This window comes from Pteropus medius, unplaced genomic scaffold, assembly GCF_902729225.1.
Source record: "Pteropus medius unplaced genomic scaffold, Ma_sr-lr_union100, whole genome shotgun sequence".
NCBI lineage: Eukaryota > Metazoa > Chordata > Mammalia > Chiroptera > Pteropodidae > Pteropus > Pteropus medius.
In genome coordinates, this window is record NW_024344378.1 from 57,535,544 (window position 1) to 57,556,437 (window position 20,894).

A 20,894-nucleotide genomic window follows, 5' to 3' on the forward strand; every position below is an offset into this window, starting at 1 on the left:
TTTTTTTTTTTTTTTGAGGGAGGAGCCATTTTTTTAAAGCAAATTTAGAATCAGATTGCTGACTTGGATTGATAAAGTACATCTATTGCTTTGTTCTCTATTACTCTCCTGTACTAAAATCCAAGTAAGTGTTGAAAATGGTAAGAGACAAGCTGTGACAGAAAAGACCACTGTTGTGGAATACATTTCAGTCAAACACAAAGCCATTTTTATATTTGATTCTGTCATACTTTGCTTGTATTTTGGCTGGAGATAGAATCTAACTCTGAAGATACTTACTCCATGGTCTTCCAGCATCCCTTACTGCCAGTGAGAAATGTGACATGTATCTAATTAACTTCTTTGTAATTTAACTTAATTTTTCATACAAGAAACAATTTTTGAAGTTTAACTTGTATGTCTAGTTACAAACATTCTGTTACTCAGTAGTAAATGGGTCCTTTTAATTTTTCCTTGGATTTGGGAACTTCCATTATTTATTTCATCCCTTCTTTCACTTTTCTTATTCTAAAACTATTAGACAAATACTAGGATGCCCATATGTTTCTAACAGATTTCATAACGTCTCTTTTATGTTACATCCTACTGTTTGCTTTTCAGCCCATCTACTGAGTTTTTTATTTCAGCAACCAGATTTTAACTTCTGTTTTGAAAGAATTTCAAACTTCCAGAAAAGTTGCAAAAATAGTATAAACAATGCCATTTACCCTTCACCCAGATTTATAAATTTTGCCACAATCGCTTTTTCATTCTGTGAATGTATACAAAAATCACAAAGGCTCATCTTAGAATTTGTGTACACACATATATACACATACTTTTTTCTGAACTACTTGTACTAAATTTGCAGAGCCCACGCCTCTTTATCCCTAAATACTTCAGGAATAATCTATTATACAACCATTTATGTACAGTTCTCAAAATCAGGAAAGTTTACATCGATACCATAACAATCACCAGCAATACCATAATCTGAAGACCTTTTAAGTTTTGCCAGTCATTTTATTAAAGTCTTTGAGAGCATGTTTTTCTGGTCCAGAATCTATCTAGTATCTTACATTCAGTTGTCTCCCTATTCACCTTCAATCTGAAACACTTCTCCAGCTCTTGTCTTTTGTGATACTGACATTTTCTGGAGTAAAGGTTAGTGAATTTGTGGACATGATGTCTATCCTTCTCAGGGCATCCCATCAGGAGGCCATGATGTAGATACCATTATGGACTCATGGATTCTTATTTTTTTCAATGAGTTATAGTCTTATTAGATCATTATTTATTTTGACGTTCAAATTGACCCAGACTTGGCTACTGGGAGTTCAAACTAGCTCCTGAGTGCTTTTGACCGGTGCTCATCATTTTTAAAGCACGCGTTGCTTTTTGTCACATTAAGATGTTCCAGGCTCATCTGGTACTTTCCTTACCCCAGCCATTTTTCCAGGGCACCCTGGTTCCTTTTAGGGGAGCGACCAGGATCTGGGTTGCAAATAATCAACATTTATGTTTACAATTTTTTGTGTTTTTTGAGAGATTTATATATTCCAAAATCTTATTCATGACACTACTTTTCTACAAATGTTTGGCAATTTGGGGCTAGTTGCTCATTTTTGTATTAGTGAATCCTTGTTCATCTCAGTTCCATGTTCCTCAGCTTCCTGTTTTTATTAGAGAGTGTGGAATAATAGCTATTTGTTAGAGCAAACGTAAGTAATCCTTTCTTCTCTGCCTACTCAACAGGATTCAGGCTTTCCCCCACTCCATTTATTTACCTCCTTTACTCTCCTGCCCCAAAGAGTTTGTCATTGCCAGGCCAGGTTTGGGGGAGCTTCTTCATGGAGAAGGGTGGGGTACTGGGACTAGAGCTCCCAGAGGAGTTTTTGATGTTTATCTCAAGATAAACATCATGGGATACCAGAGGAGCTTCAGGAGATGAGAGAAGAGCTTTAAGACCATATATCCCCTACATGGTGTTTTCTGAAATAAAGGTCAGGAGTTATTTCGACATTATGTTGTGGTTTGTGGAAACTCATCTTTGGATTGACTCCCTCGGGTTTGATCTCAGTAAGGTTATAAGTGTCATCTGGGTGTGGGACCTTCCTGTCTCCAGAGAGTTAGTAGCTACCCCAACTTGAGGCTCAGGATTGACCTGCACTACTTAACTCAAAGCAGAGACCACTGCTGATGCCTGCTGGCTGCTTTGCACAGGCAAGGGACAAAGGGACTGACTGGGCCCTTCTCCCAAGTTTGTGAGGGGCTGGGTTTGAATTTGGGGTCCCCTGAAATCACTCCCATCCCTCTAACAGTCTCAGAGTTTGGGGTTATGATTTCATGTTGCTGTTTCCCTTCTACTTCCTACTTTTTAGGAATTACTAAAATTTTCTGATCTGCTTATGGTACCCTTTTTTGTTTTTCAGTGGTATTTTGTTATTATTTTTTTTTCTATCAGGTTTGAGAAGGTATGATACTACTGTGTACTCAGTGAGCTCTCTTGTTTAGGATGCCACAAGTGAAGGGTGTTTTAACATTGACCTGGGGTAACAGGGCATCTACTTGGAAGACAGTGAAAAAGATTCCACCGGAGATATTAGATGCCTTAGTGGAGATAAGAAATCTATGAAATGAACTTTAGAATTCATTCTGATCTGGAGTCCCAATTATAGAAGTATTAAAATAGAAAATTTGCACTTAAACTTTATATTAAGGTTTTGTGAAATTTACAGGCAAAGCACTCTGTCTAAAACTCATTGTTCCTCTAATTCTCATCCCAGAAACTTCTGGAGCAACTTTCATGCTGCTGGCAGAGCTTATCAGTTAGCACTTCTATGTATAACTTCTCTCTTGAAGAGCACCAGCCATATGAGGTTTGGAGGACATGTGCCCTTTATGGGGAAGATCAATTTACTCTATGTGCAATAAATTCCAAATGAAAATTTTAAATAAGACTGCATCACCCTGATGTTTCCACTTAGTCATCAGCACGGCCTGACCAATAATAGCAATACTGAGCAGAAAGAACACATGGTGTGGTCTTCTTAGCAGCAAGGGTGACCTGGTACTGGCTTTCCAGTCTTTGGTCTGGAATGGGCCACATATGTCATGCTTTGGGTCAGGATTGGTCTTGGTAACAGACCTGCACCCGGTGAGAACCCCTGGCAAGAGTTTGGAAAGGCAGGTAGGTGAGAGTTGAAAGTGCAGTCAAGATAATAAAATACAAGAATACTTAATAAGAGTTGTCAGGTAAACCACCTCATGCTACAGGTTGTGATTTACTCCAATGTCAAACTGTCAGTGGCAGAGTGGCCTGGAATACTGTTCCTTTTAATGCTGATGTCTAAGTACATTGAGCACACCAAGTTTAGTGGTGACTAAATCCTGAGGGATAATTACTTGAATTAATGACCTCCAGAAAATATGAGAAGGGCTGGCACCCTGTTAACCCTGACAACCAACTCCTGTCCTTTTTCACTACCCAGCCCATTTGATTTTCTTATGGAGAAGAGTATATTCAACAAATATTGAATACTTACTACAAAACATAAACATTTTCTGACAACTAGATGACTGCTTTCTCAAGCCTGTTGCTCTAGAATCCAGTTTTTTGAAAACCGTATGTTGATACTGCAGTAATTGCAACTCTAAGCTGTATGTACTGTCTAATCCAATATTAATGTCAAGGCCTACTTTGGAGGCCTCAGAGTGTTTTATGTAGAATTAACTAAAGTTGTGAAGTAAGATAGGGCCCTGAATAATGAAAGTCACATTTATCCCAAATAGTTTCATTTTGTCCCACATTTCCACCTACTTTACCAAATCTTTTTGCTCTCCATAAGTAAACCAGGCAGAGATTTGAAGGACATTGCTTTATTCCAAAGTCGATGAAATTGATGGATATTTTTACAATCTTTCTTTCCCTCCCTCTCTCAGCTCCCTTCCTGGTAGAGAGGCTAATAAGAATTAGGCTGCTCATAAGCTATTGGAGGAAGTAAAAGGGTGAAATCTATATTTTAGTTCATGGTTGGCATCTCTTGGCCTTTATCCTGTATGAGGGTAGGAGAAAAAGAAGGGAAACTAAAGTTATGGATAAATTCAAGGAAGGACTGAGACTAAGGAAAAAATACTAATTGTGTTTTCCTTGGTTAACCCCACCAGTACTATCTCCATTTCTGACTGACAGAGAGCAAACAGGTTGGTTTTCTCCTACTGCCCTTTAGTGGTTGGAGACTGGTGTCCAACATTGTTGAAAATGTCACCTCTATTTTAAACATATTCCTTCCAGGAAAGAATGATTTTCTAGCATAAGATCAGGGAGACTGAAGTGAGAGAACGGTTTAGTGTTGTATGGAAGTTTCCAGTCACAGGCGGAGCAAAACACTGAAGAAGCTGAAGAATACAGGGTGCATCAAGTTGCTGGAGCCCAAGTCATGCTCCTCAGAAGGCACCCGCGCCGAGGTTCACACTTCCCCGGAGAGAAGGTCTCGCCCAGAGAGAAGCATTCCAGTCCTCATCATTAAGAAATACCCAAACAGTGCATCTAGAGGGAGGCCCGCTCTTTGCAGAAGGTTTCTAGGGAAGAGCCAGAGCAACCTGATGGTCTCCAGACCAACCCTGGCCAGAGCCTCAAGGAGAGCTGGGCAAGTCCACAACGTCTGGTCAGAGCTGGGCCCCAGTATTCAGGTCTTGAACATCAGGAAGCCCCCAAATGCAGTCCCTGGTGGGCTTCTCTTTAGTACTGATCCCTGGGTTAACTCAAACCACACTCTCTCACCCTTTTGCAGCTCCGCCATAGCAAAGGTTGTCGCCGTGCTTCCACTCCTCTGCTCCTCAGTGGCACAGACAGGGGTCCGATGGTGACCTCCAAACACCAGTTGCCCGGTGCCTGGCCCCGGGCCAAATTCAATGCTCACTGCAAATAGGTAGACCCCACGCTCGGGGGCTTGGAAGTAGCCATCTTCAGGGAAGTAGCTGCTGCCTATGTTGATGTAAGTAGTGTTGAACTTCACTGTCTGTAGGGCAGCTGTCCCTTCTGAAAAGCTGGCATAGAAGGCCACAGGGGAGCCTGGAACGCAGGAAGAAAGTGCTCAGTGACTCGATTCCTCACTTCCTTGGACGGGAAATTAAACCCTGAGACCTACCTTCCTCCCTTTATTAACATTAGAAACAGCTCGCTATTGCTAGATAACCTAGATATCCCCAAGAGCAATATATCTCAGAGTGGGGGCTAACAGGCCAATTCTTAGTATTTCATTAGTTGAGAGAAAGGAAAATACAAGTCTGTTGTTTCTACTGGTGTAGTTTTTTAAAAGCACTTTCTTGTTTGATCCCTTTTCCTTCCAACATCCTTGAGACATAAGTACCCCTGACTGAGGACACTTTGAGTCTTGAGCCTAACTGGTCCAATGCTTAACATGGCTTATCAATGGCAGACTGAGACAGGAACCCCGCACTCTTGACTCTCATATTACTGTCACTACTGCTAGGGATCTTGAGGTACCCAAGGGAAAGAGAAAACGTACCTATCCTCTAGGTAACAATGCTAACACTGGTAAGATAACTAAGGAACAGTGAAGGATGGTTCCTGCCAGATGTTTGACACAGGACCTTAGAGAAGAGCAGGTGGGACCAAGGAAGAAAAGCTTTCAAGTTGGTCATCTTAATGTTTTCAAAATGTTGCACAGAGCCTTGGGGTTACAGATGGGGAAACAGACCTAGAAAGGGAAAGCTTGCTCCAGATGGCACTAACTAATGACCAAACTGGGAACTGTCTTTGGATCTCCTGATTTCTGGTGCTCTTCCCACTTGAAGAAGCACTTTAGCCAGCCTTAGAATAAGTAAGAGAACACAAGCATGAAGCCAGAAGAAGCCTTCTGTGTAGAGAGTGAAGGTACAGTGAGGAAGGAACAGGCTGGGCTGTCTGGCCAAGATGCCCAGACAGGGACAGGGACAGGGACAGAAGATCGGACAGGAAGGGTGAGTCCTACTGAGGTTCTAGCCATGACACTGGCCTTGGCACTGACGAGGTCATTCCTCTGTAGTGCTCCCTCAACACGCTTGTACACTTTCTCACTCTCCCTCCCTCTTTCCCTCTCTCTCTCTGCTGCTTTCCCTCTTCTCTCTCTCCTTCCCTCTCTCTCTGTCTCTCTGTTAAGAGCAAACTCCCCATTCCTCAGGGATGAAACCAAAGCCTACCTAAAAGAGGAAAATCTGCATAGCAGTTAGTGATTTAGGTCTCAGAACTAGAGTCTTAGTAATTTGGCTTCAGGCCCAGCAATAGCCTTGTGAATGATAAAATTTTGTTCCTTTCTAGTTCTAGAAGATTTTCTGAGAATTAGAGTTCAGAAAACTTTCTCATTTATGTAAGATTGTGCCACATCGAAGGCCTACTGCTGGCCCTGCAGTTCCCGCAGCACCCAGGAGGTGGGGCGTTCTGCCAGCCGAAGGAAGGCCAGCCTAGACGCCCTCTACCGGTGCTTGGTCCCTCTTGCACCCATTCAAGCCAATCTGTGGCTTGGGGTTGAGTTTTAGGCCAACTAGCCAGTGGGCCTAACTGTCCTCAGAAGGAGGGAGGGTTGTGCTTCCTGATTTGCTAGTAGGCAAATTCAAGCCCTGTGGCTTTCCTTCCTGCAAGACAAATAAGGGGGAATTTTTAATTCTAAGGGGAAAAAATTCTTTTCAAATAACAAATTATTGTAGTGGTAAATTCAAATTCCTAAACTATCAGCAGTTGAGGCCTTGCACTCACAAGTGGGAAAACGATGGAAGAGTTAACCCTGAGAATGCTGGGGAAACAGGAAAACATTAACTGGTTTCTACTAAATGTTAAGCCTTGTGCTAGGCATTTGGTAAATGTATCTGTTCATCTTCATACAACCCTTTGATATAGGTGTGATTCTTCCATTTTACAGAGGCAGAAACCGAGACAAGTGGTGCTAGAGCCTGTGCTCTGTTCACTGCCCCCAGTGAGACGCAGCCTTTGGGGCCATAATGGAGGGTCAGTGGGAGCAGAGCAGGCTTGGGGTGGGACCTTCGGTAACGATGTCCCACATGCCAGGCTAACTCAGGGTACAGATAGCCCAGATGGTGGCCTTGTATCTAGCCCCATGTCTGGGCAAGGAGGTGGCCATAGCCCCAAGGCCAGCTTCTGTCAGAGGAGAGTCACTTGAAGCACAGAAACTAGTGATCCCCTTCCCAAGGCCATACTCAAGAAGGGGAATGGGAAGGCTGGCTGACATCACTTCAGCCTCAGAACTGGGTTCCCAGGCCCAGGTTCCTAGGGCCCTGCAGGGACCAGCCATTGAAGGCCTTTCCCTTGGGAAGAGCCAGCACCCTAGAGACAGCTGGACTGGGTTCAGGGCTCCTCTGTGCCTCTCGCTAGCTGTTTCAATAGGACACTATCCCTGACAGAGCCTCAGTTTTAGGAAAGATGGCAGTTGATGCATTCTTGAGCTGCTGTGATGATTCAACATGGCAAAGCCCAAGAAGGGCATTGCAGGAGATCTAGTGCAGGGAAGAAAGATGGGTCTTCCCATCTTCTATCTTTCTTCTGCACCCATTCGAGCTAACCTGACTGTGGCTTGGGTTGAGTTTTAGAGGGAGCCCCCAACCAGCCAGTTAGCAGAATGAGCTCTTTTCAAGGCCCAAGGTCTTTTGCTGTATTCATCTCTTAATGAGGTGCTGCCCATGGCAGGTGACACCAGCCCCATCCACACACTGGTTAGACACATGAGTGGGGTGGGGGGTGGTGAAGTGGGGTTGATGAATGGCTGAGGTGGAGGGATCTGAGGTATGGCATAGAAGAAAAGGAGGCATTCCCCTCCCTGCTCTATAGAGAGTGGCATCAGCCCGCTGTGTATACATGAGCCTCAGAGGTTTACATGGAGTGGCTCTGCCTGCTCACTGAGGGCTGGTTCTTGTGACTTGTACCTCTTTATACTCCAGGGAACTTAAGATGTCCCTCACTCTGAATGGAAAGTGGGTCAAAGGCAAGGCCAAGCCCTGTGTAGTCATGACTGCCATCCTGTTCTCTTTCACCCCAGTCCTCCTCTGAGGCAGAAGAGCTGCTTGCAGACAGCCCTGTCCTCCTAGATTTGCCCAGTCTCCAGGGGCCAGGAACTCACCTGCCTCATGGAGCTCTGCTCCCAGGGCACCCAGCAATGGCCCTCTGAAATGGGCATAGGCCAAAGGCTCTACTTGTTTCTTGTCCCTCCTCCGGGGAACTTCCAGTCCTTTCTGCTGCTTCTTCCCTTTCCTGCTCAACATGACCTGCAGTTTCCCCAGGTCCAGGCTGACGTTGGTTGCCACAAGTCCTTGGAAGTTCCCAAAGAGGCTGTGGAAAAGCTCTTGGTGCTGCTCTAGGCCACGCTGAGTCGTGGAAAGCGCTCTGTGGAGATCCTCCAGGGAGCTGTTGAGGGCAGTGGCCCAGGAGGCCTCACAGCACTGCTCCAGCCGCTTTATGTCGGAGCCTATGCGCTGGAGCTGCTGTGCCAGCCCCATTGTGTCGTGGCTGGACTCCAGACGCTCGGGGCTCTGCCGGCCACCTCCTGCAGCCTGCTCCAGAGCTGTCACTCTGGCGGCCAGCGCGGCCCAGCCCAGCGCCTGCTCGCGCAGCCCGTTGGCCGCATCCTGGAGGCTGGTGCGGATCTGTTCATAGCGCAGGGGTAGCGGTCCTGGTGCCTCCTCGGACATCTCCTCCATCACCTCCTCCCCGAAGAGGGCAGCTAGCACGGCCTCGTGCCGCAGCGCATCCTCCAGGAGCGCCGCGAAGGAGCTGTGCAGCTGGCGGATCTCACCGCGGAGCTCACCCTCGGCGGTCCTCAGCGCACTGGCTTCGCCGCCCAGCGCCTGAACCTGGCTCCGGAGCCGCGCCCGGTCGGCCCGCGCCCGCTCGTCGTCCGCCTGGTGTGCTTCCACCGCCAGCGACAAGGTGGCCACTGTGCTGCTCAAGGCCTGCAGGGAGGAGCCATCCCGCTGGTGCCGCTCATCCAGGTTTACTTGAGCCTCTTCCAGGGCGCGTGTGGTGTCCCTCTGGCCCTCCCGGATGACGTCCAGGTCGAAATAGAGCTTCTGGCAGTTGCAGTCCTTGACGTACTTGATGAGGTCTGCGTGGCTGCCCTGCAGGTGCTGGAGGGTGAGGTTAAGCTCCAGGAGCTGCCTCTCAACCTCCTCCTTGTTCTCCTCCATGATCAGTGATTTCTCCATCAAGATCACACGCAGCTCGCGCAGTGCCGTGTGATTCACTTGCAGCTCCTCCACTTGCCGCTCCACTTTGCTGATCTGATCAAAGGTCTCATCGGATTCAGAATACAGCTCCCTGATCTCATCCACGTGCCTCGCTAGGGTTGCTCTCATGTCTGCCAGGGTGTTCTGTAACTCCTCTTCCTTGCGGCTGGTGACCAGATGCAGTGCGGAGAGGTTCCTCTGCAGCTGGCCCAGCCTGGCCTGCAGGCTCTCTGGCTCCGGCCTTGCTGCAGCCCCTACTGCTGCCACCACCAGGCTGCCATTGGACCCCAGGTGCTCCTGAGCCTTAAGGAGCCTCTTCAGCTTGGTGTCCACATCGGCCTGAACCTCAGAGAGGGAGTGGCTCAGGGAAAGTTGCTGGGCGTGCAGGCGGTCCTCCACGTCTCGCTGCAGCTGACCCACTCTCTGGACATTCTCCTGGATCTTGGTGTCAAATTTGGCACCAAGTTCCTGGAAGTCAGCCCTGGGCACAGCACTCTCCTGAACCATCTTGATGGCCTGTCGATTGGTCTCCACATCAACAGATAGGTTTCTTATGGCCTGGGAGAGGCTGTGCAGACTTTGGTTAAAGCTCTTCCAAATGGGGCTGAAATGCAGCACTTGCTCCAAGGATCTGACAGGAGACTCTGCAACAGATGCACATTTTGACACAAGCCCTGACAGAGCAGATACCTTCCCCAGGTTGGGACTAGAGAGGGGGTCCTCTGAGGTTTGGGCCTTCCTGACTCCCCTCCCACTCATCCTCCTGGGCGCGATCAGGTTCTACCTCAGCCCATGGAGCCTGACACTCACCAAGCTCTGTCTGATTTGCCTCAGTCATTGCAGCTGTGAGGTTGCTTGCCAGGGCCTTCCACAGGCCTGGAAGGCTGTCTGCCATGTGGTGAATGTCATTCTGGAGATCTCTCAGTGGGTGTTCCTGCTGTACCAGAATGTTACTGGTCTCTGTAACTGGGTGGCCTGAAGATACATAAGAAATAGTGTTGAGGGCTAACTCCCCAGGCCTGGGAAAATCATAAGGTTCAGAGAAGATTTCAGAGTTCAGAGCAAAGAAGTGTATGCTGATGGCCTCTGAGCCGGAGCTTAGAAGCCTTTTTAGTTCCAGAAGGGCAAATACATGGTAAGTTCTTACCCTGCCACCCACACCCATAGCAGATATGATTCATCAATCATGGCACATTTTCCTCCTCAGCAACATAGACGTGGCCTCTCAACATCATTTTAGACAGCCCTTGTCAATAGATAGGAGTTCATCACATAATAAAAGTCATTCACCATCTCATCATTGGCCCTGCCTTGAAATGGGATCTTGTGGTAGTTCTCCTATGCTGACTCAAGAACAGAGACAGCATGACTTCCTGACCCTGGTTGTGGGGCAGGGGTGTTGGAAGGCTTCTTCCAGGTCATGGGAGCTTGTGTAGCTCAGGGAGCAAGGAAGGTGCCAGATGAATTGTCCTTCCTAGAAAATGAGGTCAAGGAAAAGGGTGCGTGTGCTTTACCAGCAGACAGGTCACTGAGGGCCCTGTGAACCTAGCCTGCTTGGTTATGGGGTAGGGCGATGCCCTCAGAGGGGCCTCTGCTGATTCCGGGGGCAAAGTTTTCCAAAACTGGCACCACCCAATCAGAGGATAGGGTTTAGGTACATGGGTTCTTTCTGCCTGTCTTCCCTCCTGCATCATCCAGGAAAGCAACATACCAGATTCAAAGCTGACCGGCTCATCCCAAGTCTCCTGGAGGCCATCAGCTAGATCTGCAGGCTCAGGGATCCCAGTGGGATCTGCAGAGAAGAGGCATCAGATGTTTACCCCAAGAGATCAAAGGAGCTGCACAACCTCTGGGGTCACAGGTTGAGCGGGGAGGGGACCACAGTGAGACCTACCATGGTACTGGCAGTTGGAGCCAGCAAAGCCCGGGCAGCACCTCCAGGCCACGGAGGCCAGCACCTTCTGCTTGACCTGGTACACTGGCTTGTGGGCCATACGGTACCTGGGGGAAGAGGGCTAGCTCAGTGACTCCGGGGTGAACCAAGGTGGGAACCGGACCAATGGCTTACCCTGCCCTGCCCCCACTCACATGACTTTGATTTTCTGGCAGTCCGGAGCCCCCTGAGGACATGGCTGCTGCGAGTGGACGAGGAATTTCTCTGTTTTGCAAGCGGCTACGAAGGTGACCAGCCTGGACTTCTGGTAGGGGCACCAGTTACTGGAAAAATCGAGCCAGAAGAGAGGGCTGCTGAGCCATGCCAAGGCTCCCATCCCACAACCCTTCCTAGAGGTTAACAGGGGGTGCCAGTGCAGAGTACCCCATCCCCACTTCCCTGCCCCACCCAATGCCAGGGATTCTGGAATCCATTAACCTGAGAAGGTAGTGTTCTGCATTATTCATTTCTCAGCTCCAGAGCAGAAGCACCATAAAACCTGCCTGCAAAGGCACCTGTTCCGTCAATTTCCAGAAAGCCTCCTCAGGGACAGCACAGGGAGGCCGAGGAGACCCCCAAAAGTCATAGCAAAACTACCCACAGAGGCAGGAAGGGCTCTCGCTGTTTCTCCTGGTGCCAGGGAGGCAGCACGGTGCCACTGGGCCTAGAGAGACCTGGGTTTAAATCTTTCCTATTTTCTGGTTGTGTGACCTTGAGTGAGGCACTTAGGGAGTTTCCATTCTCCATCTATCCAAAGGAGATTGCAATACCCTCCTCTAAGTGGGTGGATGAGTATTCAGTGCCTGGCTCCTTAAAAGTGCTCAGGGAACCCTGAATCACTGCCCCAGCAGCCTCCCCAATTACCACTCACATCTTTTTTCACCAGAGACCTAGCTGCAGGAAGAGCACCGCTCCCTGGTCATGCCCCATTATGGCCATTATGGAAATGGACTTTCAAATAGTTGTAGGGGTAAGTAGCTAGGTCGTACACTCCCTTCTCTGGGAAAGGTCACCAACGCTGAGGTCCTACAGAGTGATTTGGGGATCACGCTCAGCATTCAGAATACCAGGAGGGAGCTTCTCCTTCTGCATGCTTTGTAGGTCCAGGAGTGTGGAGATGCTCACTGCTGATAGAGCCCAAGCTCACTGATCCAGTGGCAGACTTGACAGGCTTAGAAGAAGGCCCTTCCCCAGCAGTCAGCTCCCAGAGCAGAGCTCTCCAGAGCTGCTAGTGGCAATGATCCCATAGCTCAGTTTAGCTCAACACCTCATGGGTACCAGGTGCTGAGCCCAAGCTCAACAGCATTCAGTGCTGATATAGAAGTGCAGACCTTCCCTTCAGTGTCCCAAGGGAGAGCAGGCAATCTTAGATGGTGTGACAGGTGTTAGGACCTGAGGAGACTTTCAGGAGGAGGTGATAATTGGGCTGCCTGAAGCAGCAAGAGCTATAACAGAAGTGTGTGACCCTTCAGAGGTGCAGAGGGTGGGGGCTGCGGAGGAGAGAATGCAGAGGTAAGAAGGTAGACTACGGAGGCCTTGAGTGCCAGCTAAGGCACTAAACTGTGTCTTGAAGGCATGGGAAGTTTAAGCAGGGAAGTGACATGAACGAGCCACCCTCACTCATTAATTGGTTCAACAAGGACAGAATGGGACAAAACATAGGTGGTTTTGTTAGGAATCTAGGTCAGAGACACAGACAGCTTGCACTGAATGATGGTGGAGGTTATGGAGAGACATGGCCACATTTATGAGAAGTTAGGAAGCAATGTTCAGGGGCTTTGGAGATAGAGTGGTTATTGGGCCTGAGCTTTTATTCTCTGGAGCTGATCTCTGATCTGGGGCTATCAGGCACACTCACATAGGGATGCTGCCAGGGAGGGATGAGAAGAATTGAGGTGGACTGAGTGATTATATCTATTTTGAGTGCAGAGACCCCCACCCCCAACACACACACACACACACACACACACTCACACACACACTCACACTCACACACTCACACACACACGCCCCAGCCTGCTTTTCCACTCAGCTGCAAGAAGCTTGGCAGCCAGGGTTTATACTCTTGGCAGCAAACTGCAAAAGCTTGTCAGGGAAATGACCCTGCTCAAGAGAAAGACCTAAAGACACTGACATCATGGGTCCCACCAATGAAATAGCCCAGCAAAGCAACCTATAACAAAACAGATCAGAAAGCACCATCCGGATACCCAGCTTCCAATCAGCTTCTCAGTCTCTCTACTCTTAAGAAGACATTCAAGGATGATCCTTGAGGAAAATCTCTATTATAAAAGAAGGAAGTCAAAACAAGCAAATGGAAAAAACTCAACTTGCTAAAATCCAAGACTATGCAGGGAGAAGAGAACTTCTCGCAAGTTTGCATTAATAGTACCAGACGAGACTTTTTGAGCCACGCTTCTCTTGCTCAGGCCTGTTTCCACATCTGGAAGTGTACTTTCCCTTCTAATAAAACTTTTCTACTGTAAAAAAAAAAAAAAAAGTCCTAGATGACAAGAGAACCTAGTGCATCCAAGAAATAAGAACAGGAAGTTATATAAAAAGAGAACAAAAAGAACCCTTGGGAATTAAAAACATAACAGTAGAAATGCAAAAGAAATATAATAAAAACGTTAGAGGGTAATGTTAAAGAAATTTCCCTGAAAGAAGAGCAAACTGAGAGATGAAAAACAGGAGAGAAAAGATCAGAAAAATAAAGGACCCGTGCTAGAAATCCAACATACAAACAACAGGAGTTCCAGAGAGAGAAAAGAAAGAGACCAGAAGGACAGAATCATCGATGAAAAAGAACCAAATGTTTCAGAGGTGAAGGACTTGGATTTTCAGAGTCAAAAGGCCCACTAATTACCCACATTACTATGAAAATAAAACATCATTATGACATTTTAGAATTCTGGGAATCAAAGTGAGTCTACACTTTCCAGAGAGAAAAACCAAGACACACACACACATACACATACACATCAGCAATTAGAATAGCCTTGATCTTCTCAACAGCAATACTAAAAACTAGAATACAACAGGGAATTACCTTCAAATTACTGAAGGAAAATGATTTCCAATTTAGAATCCAATACCCAGCCTAACCATCAGTCAAGGTAAGGAGAGCAGAATAAAGACACTTTCAGCATGCCAGGTTTCAAAACATTTTCCTCCCCAGAATCTCTCATCAGGGAGCTACTAGAATAGTGGTTCTCAATCTTACCACTAAATCTTCACATCAAAACCACCACGTGGTACTTTAAAAATAAGAATACCCCCCTCTCCCACCAGAAAAAGAGCCCAGGCAAGTTAAATGAGATTTTGTTTCTGGGTTTGAGGCCTGGGCATCAGCATTTTAAAGACCTCTGGGTCATTCTAAAACACTGCCATTCTAAAACACTGAGTACCATTGTGCCAGAGGTGCTCCATCAAAACAAGAGATAGCACCAAGAAGGAGGAAAGCATGGCATCAGGAAACAGGAGTTCCAGCAGGGAGTGCCCAGGGAGATGGTGCATGGACAGCCCAGGACAATGATGGGCAGTGGGCAAGGGGCCCAGTCCAGACTAGAGCACAGCTGCAGCTCTGAGAGAGGAGGTGTTTCTAAGGATAAAGGTGGTCAAACACCTGACACAGATGAAAGGTGAGCTCAGATGTGTGCAACTGACTGAGATTTAGAATATGACAAAGACACAGAAAACTAAGCAAAAGAAAAAAAGATAATTGTTTCCTCCAGGGAAAACCAAAAGTGCACGGGGTGGGAGGATTCATAGTTTTTTCAAGTCTCAACTCTAAGTAGTATATGTAGTCATATGAATGTAAATACTCAAAATGACAATATGGGAGAATGATAGATGGGAAGCGCGTGTGCCCGTGTGTGCACATGGATGTGTGCTCAGGCACATATGTGAATGCGTGTTGGGGTGGAGGTATGGAAGTGGAATAAGAGCTGAATCATAGATAATGCTGCTTACCAAGAAGTAGCCATATGAGCATATTATTAGAGATCCAGAGGTAAATGCCAAAACAATCACCTGAAGTGATGGAAGTCATTGCTTTGGGGGACTAGAAGGAGCTGGGGCTTTTGATTGTCTCAACAAACCTTATAGGTTGGACTCTACCCAGAAGTTCGGCAAAATTTTTCTAGAAAGGGACAGATAGTATATATTTTACACAAGACCAACTACATCATCTGTAGGATCCAGTGCAAAATGAAATGAGAGTCAATAATAGAGATTCAACTAAGTGTGGGGCTCTTCTGAGTGCTAAGCGCTATGCAGACTGCTTAGGTTGCATGCCCACGAAGCTGGCCCTGATTTTAAGCAGAGAATTTTTATTCAACACTGAAACAGTGGACTGTGGGAGTGCTGGGCCCAGGTCTCAGCCTGCACAGACTGTTTCAAGGACCAGAAACTTCAGCCCCACCCATCCCCACACTGGGCCCTGTGGAAATTCCTGGAATATGGGCCCAGCCCTGGAGTAAGTGTTTCTCTGAACCAGTAATTCTCAACTGGGGAGAGGAGACTTTCCCCCAGGTGTATTTGGCAACTTCTGAAGACATTTATGGTTCTCACAAGAAGGGTGGGGTTGCTACTGGCATCTGGTGGGATGCTGCTCAACACCCTACAATACACACAGCACAGTCCTGCACCCCCACAACAAAGAATCAGTCAATCCCAAATGTCAATAGGTCTGAGGTTGAGAAACAGCTTGAAATAAAGTTTACTCCTTGCATACCCTCGGAACTGCTCCAAAGGATCCAGAGGCTTGGGTCCTGGGCGTGCTGATGCTGGTCCAGCCTGCCAGGGACTGACTGGGACTTTCCACCTCGAGCTCCTGGAACTGGGAACAGTGCTGTCCACCCTTCCTGCCCAGGAACTTTCTCTTCTGACCTGCCCAAATCAGGCTCCAGCAGCCTCTGTTCTCTCTGCCCACGCTCCCCCTCCCTTGGCAGCCCTATCCCCTTGGCACAGTACAGGCTGCTGGCCCAGAAGCCCTGGGAACATTCCTGACCTTTGCTTTGGTTTCCTCCAGCTCTTGGCAGCTTCTTGCTGGCCCTCTGAGCCGGCACCCCCAAGCCCAGCTTGCTGAGGTGCCCCATTGTTTTCACTGCCTCCTGGTCTCAGGCCCGCACTCTCCTTGTACCCTCATCTCACAGTGTTTTATTGAGAGACAGGCGCCAGCCTAGAAATGAGTGTGGGGTTCCTCCAACCACTTTTGGGCCTGCCCTGGACCTCCAACATGGCCCGAACCTGATGCCCAGCCCCAGGCAGGAGAGAGGTGGCTAAATCCCTTGTAGCTTCTAATGGAAGCTGGGAGACCTGGGCTCTCCTCCCCTCTCTGTCCCTGGACTCAGGGTGACCTTCAGCATTGCACCCCACCACATATACACACTTCCCACAGTCCTGGAAAGGGAGAAGATTCCCACTACTGGCCTCTCCTTGGGGGCAGAGGGAGGGGCTATGGGGAAGGCAGAGAGTTTCTAGCAGGGAAAAGGCTGTTAGCTAGAGCCTTCTGAATTATGAATGTGCTGCTGCCACTGCCCCCTGGGACACATAAGTGCCTCATAATCGGCCACTAAAACCCACCTCTAGCTGCCCTTGAAGTCTTCTTGGGGAGGAGGGCATGTTCTCAGCATCCTTGTTCTCTGAGGCCCTGAATGCGACTGAGAATGTGATCACTCCAGGGGTGAATTTTGCAGAGCTTTGAGCCAGAAAGGGGCCTTGGCAGAGGAGCCTGCGGCCCACTCGACATCCAGCCCAGAGCCAGGGTTCTCTGAGTGTGACTCTGGGGGTCTTCCATTTGGGACTGACTGATTCTTTGTTGTGGGGGTGCAGGACTGTGCTGTGCGTATTGTAGGGTGTTGAGCAGCATCGCACCAGATGCCAGTAGCACCCCCACCCTTCTTGTTGTGAGAATCACAACAAGTGGGGGTCTTCCCTCATTGTGCCTAGGGTCCTGTGCCTCAGAGAGCAAGAACCAGTGCAAGAGGTACAGCTGCGTGCCTCGGCTCCACCAGGCTCCTGTATGACTCCCAGCAATACGTGCGATACATGTGACTCCTCTGAGCCTCAGCTGCGAAAATCACAAATGTGCCTTGAATGTGGGTAAGGGGAAGATGATGCTGGGGGCCGGGGCCAGCTGGGATGCTGAGAGCAGCATCTCCTACACTCCCACTCATCTTGGGGGAGACAGGACAGAGGACACCAAGGATTGGCAGCCCAGCAAAGGTGGGCCCAGGCTCTGACCTGTCACTTAGGAACTGTGTGGCACTGGGTAGTGCCCCTCACACAAGCCTCACAATGTGCAAAGTGGAGAGAATAGTGGTGACCTCAGCGCTGTCACAACAATATGCACATGAGGCATCTTGCCTGGGGCTCAGTTCAGTCCCCTCCACAGGCTCAGTCCTGTGTTTCCTGTGCCCGAGGAGCCCACATCTTGCTGCTCTCACCACACTCACCAAAGCCAGGGAGCACAAAAGAGCCTCCTCTTCCAGAGTCCAATACCCAAGTAACTAGCTCGCTCACTGGGCCCTGCTGGGCAGAGTCCCCGGGGACCTAGGAAGCTCTCAACTACATCCCTCCTCCACCTCAGAATCTGGCATCAGGCACCAAGTTATTCCGTTTAAACTTCTCCTTACAGAGGGTCTTATCTGAGTCTGTGTCCAGGGCCTGCCCTGGCCCCTGGCCACAGAAATAGGTATGAGAGGCAAATGCAGGGCAGGAAGTCTGGTTTTGGTAGCCAGGGGTGGTGAGTCCACCAGGCTTGTGGCTGATAGTGTTGGCACCTCTGCTTGAGTAGGAGTGCCTGTTCCACCTCCCCTTCCCCTGTTGCAGGAGGGAGGCTGGAGCAGTGTTTCCGCCTGTCTCTTCACAGGAGCACGGGAAGCAATCAGCCCAAGGAAGCCGGAGCAGCATTTCCTTCCTTTCTCACCAGCCCCTCTGGAGGCCTTGACAACCTGGGCTTGGCCAGAGGGGACCAAAGCTTCCTGATTGTGGGAAGGAGACCCAGCGGGCCTGCTGGGACCCCCTGGATGCCCCTGGGACTAGGGCTTGGGACACCTCTCTGGATATTGCTGGGCCAAGGTATCCTTGTGCACACACCCACACACACTCTGCACACACCGGGGGCCACTCAGATAATGGCTGAGTGACCCCTGCAGGGCAGCCCATAAGTGAGGAGAAAAAGAAGTGTCTCCTATTTCCTTCCCATTCACCCGGGTCCCCCATCCTCCTTTTCATCAACGGGGTCAGGAGGCCTAGAGACAGAAGCATGGAGCTAATGATTTGGGGAGAGGAGGGTTGGTGCTTAGTTCAGAGCGGGGTGGGTAGGTTCCCCACCAAAAATCACCTGTGCCTCCCAGCCCTGAGTAGAATTGGGGGCAGGTAGGAATGGGATCTCTCTAGGTCTACCTTGGGGCCATTCCTCTCCACACAGCCATCCCCTCCTTCTCTGGGGGGTCAGCGTGCACTCACTTACTGCCTCTCCATATTCAAATCTACTTCAAGGAAAGTGTCCAACAAATATATTCACCTTGAAATGTCAGGGCTGTGTAGAACTGTCCCAGGCAGATGCATTCTGTAAGTTTACGTGATGATCAATCTCAGACAGGGAGACTGGGTAGGTGTGAGTTGGCCATTCTCCAAATCTATATGTATGTCCTCAATGAAGTGTGTGTGTGTGTGTGTGTGTGTGTGTGTGTGTGTGTGTGTGTGTTGGCAGTGGTAAGGGAATAGGCACATTTGGGGGCCAGGGCTGCTTTTGAGTACTCCAGGGATCATGGCATGAGCTCTGGAGTCAGAATCTGGACCTGGCTCAAGCTCTTCTTAACTGTGTGGCCTTGGGCCAGCTGCTTAGCCTCTCTGAACCTCAGGTTCCTCTGTAACTGAGGCTATTGGGAGGATTAACTGAGATAACACTTGGCAAGGTGCCTGGCCCAGTAAATGGCACCTGCTGCTCTGACTGTGGGGTACTGTGAGGAGGGACCTGCAGGCCCAGCAACTTATCAGCAGGAGGATCCTGGCCCTGGACAAACAAAAGGCCTAAAAATAGTGTCCTGGTCCAGTGGCAAGGCCATTCTGCCCACTCCCAGAGGGGAGCTGAAGCAGAGCTTGCTGGATGTCACATCTTTTTATTTGGGAGATGGAACAGGGCACCCTCTCTGATCACTGCTCACTCTCAGACTCAGGCTAAGGACCCACACCAGTCGTCCTGGGCATGCGGATCAAAATCCAGTCCCCAGAAGTATCTGTCCTCTAAGGCTTATGGGCCAGCCTCACCTTGGCTCGGCTTTCAAGACTGACTTAGTTCAAAAAATATGAACTTCTGTCAGGCCAGCTGGAAATTTCCGGAACCACAGACCCCTCAACACCCCATGCTGAATGGTTGATGACAAGAAGTGTTCCTCCCCTACCCAATCCCCAGGCCCATTCTCTGCTACAAGTCAAACAGGGAATTTCCTGTGGTCCTATGGCTGAGCCCTAGGGTGCCCAGCCCTGGCTGGCTGGAGGTAATCTCTTGAAGGGAAGCCTGGCACCTAGCACCTCATTCAGCTTCACAGCTGCCCAGCGAATAGATAATATTAGCCCATTCACAGATGGGTAACTGATGTCCAGAAAGCCCCTGATCTGGCTGACCTGGGACTCAGATCCATCACCATGACCCCACCCCAAGGCCCAGGCCCCTTCTTACCGACTGAATGGGTCCCTGCCGATGTCCTCAACCTCTGCCCTCCAGACCCCAGGCAGCCCGGGGCTGTGTGGATCAGAGAACCTGGTACTGGGGGCCTGGGCCTGGGCCCACAGCAGCCCCCAGCCCAGGGTTCCCCCGAGGCAGAGCAGCAGTGTCAGGATCATCTTGGCAGTGGGCACACTCAGCCTCTGCCAGTGATTCCAGAAACTGCTTCAAGTTAAGTCTGAAAGGAAAAGAAAACACAGGGACAACAAAGAGAGGAAATGGCCTGGGCCGGCCCACCCGCGTCTAGTCCAGCCCCCTCACACACACACACCCCCAACCCCCACCTCAGGCCCCCACAGAGGCAGCCCACAACCCAGTTGGTTCCTGTGCCCTGGAAAGACTTGGGTCAGGGACCCTGGTGGTGTGGGAAACTCAGGGAGGTGGCCCCAGTGAACATGTATGCATGGGAGTCAGGAGATGAGCACAAGGGTTGAGGTGGGGTTGCAGGAAGTGGTTGGTCAGTCTCAGGGAAACTGGTACCCATCCATGCTGGTGGCCAGGAAGTGGGGGACATTTCATGCCTACTCAGCACCTGTCATAGCTGCGCTGTGGGAGCCAGCAGGTGGGTGGAGGCTCAGAGGGAGAAGGGAGCTGTCTAAGGGCCACATAATGTGTAGCCAAAGGCTAGGGCGTGGGGAAGCCTTTGCGGGCTCTACCTTGGATTCTCCACCTGGCCTTACTGCACCCCTGGATGTGGGCTTCACAGTAAGTGGCTGGGCAGCCCAGGCCAGTCTGGGAGGTTGGCCACTCCTGCCTGACAGGTCTGCGTGGCCCTGACCCCTACCCTACCTGGGACACTGGTAATGAAAGTGCCTTCCCTCTCTGCCCTAGATGTCACAGACACAACAGCCCCAGACATAAGAGTCCCTAGCCAGGGCTGTCCCTGCGGGTGGACAGGGCAGTGAATTAATGAGGGGCAGTGATGGATAAGGATGTGTCCAGACTCTGCTGCCAGCCCCTACCCGCCCTCCCGCCCTCCCTCCCGCCCCGCCCCCTAGGCTGGCTGGGCTCCCA

General features: G+C 49.5%; 1 protein-coding gene across 1 annotated transcript; it reads right to left on the reverse strand.

The window, feature by feature from the left end:
- On the reverse strand, positions 1-20,058 carry MMRN2 (multimerin 2). The gene is made up of 7 exons (XM_039872300.1): positions 19,836-20,058; positions 11,302-11,430; positions 11,108-11,214; positions 10,925-11,005; positions 10,024-10,188; positions 8,112-9,857; positions 1-5,053 (listed from the first exon to the last, which is right to left on the reverse strand). Exons 1-7 carry the CDS (start codon positions 19,997-19,999, stop codon positions 4,668-4,670), a joined length of 2,778 nt encoding a protein of 925 aa, XP_039728234.1. The 5' UTR covers positions 20,000-20,058; the 3' UTR covers positions 1-4,667.
- Between the last annotated feature and the right edge of the window lie 836 nt (positions 20,059-20,894).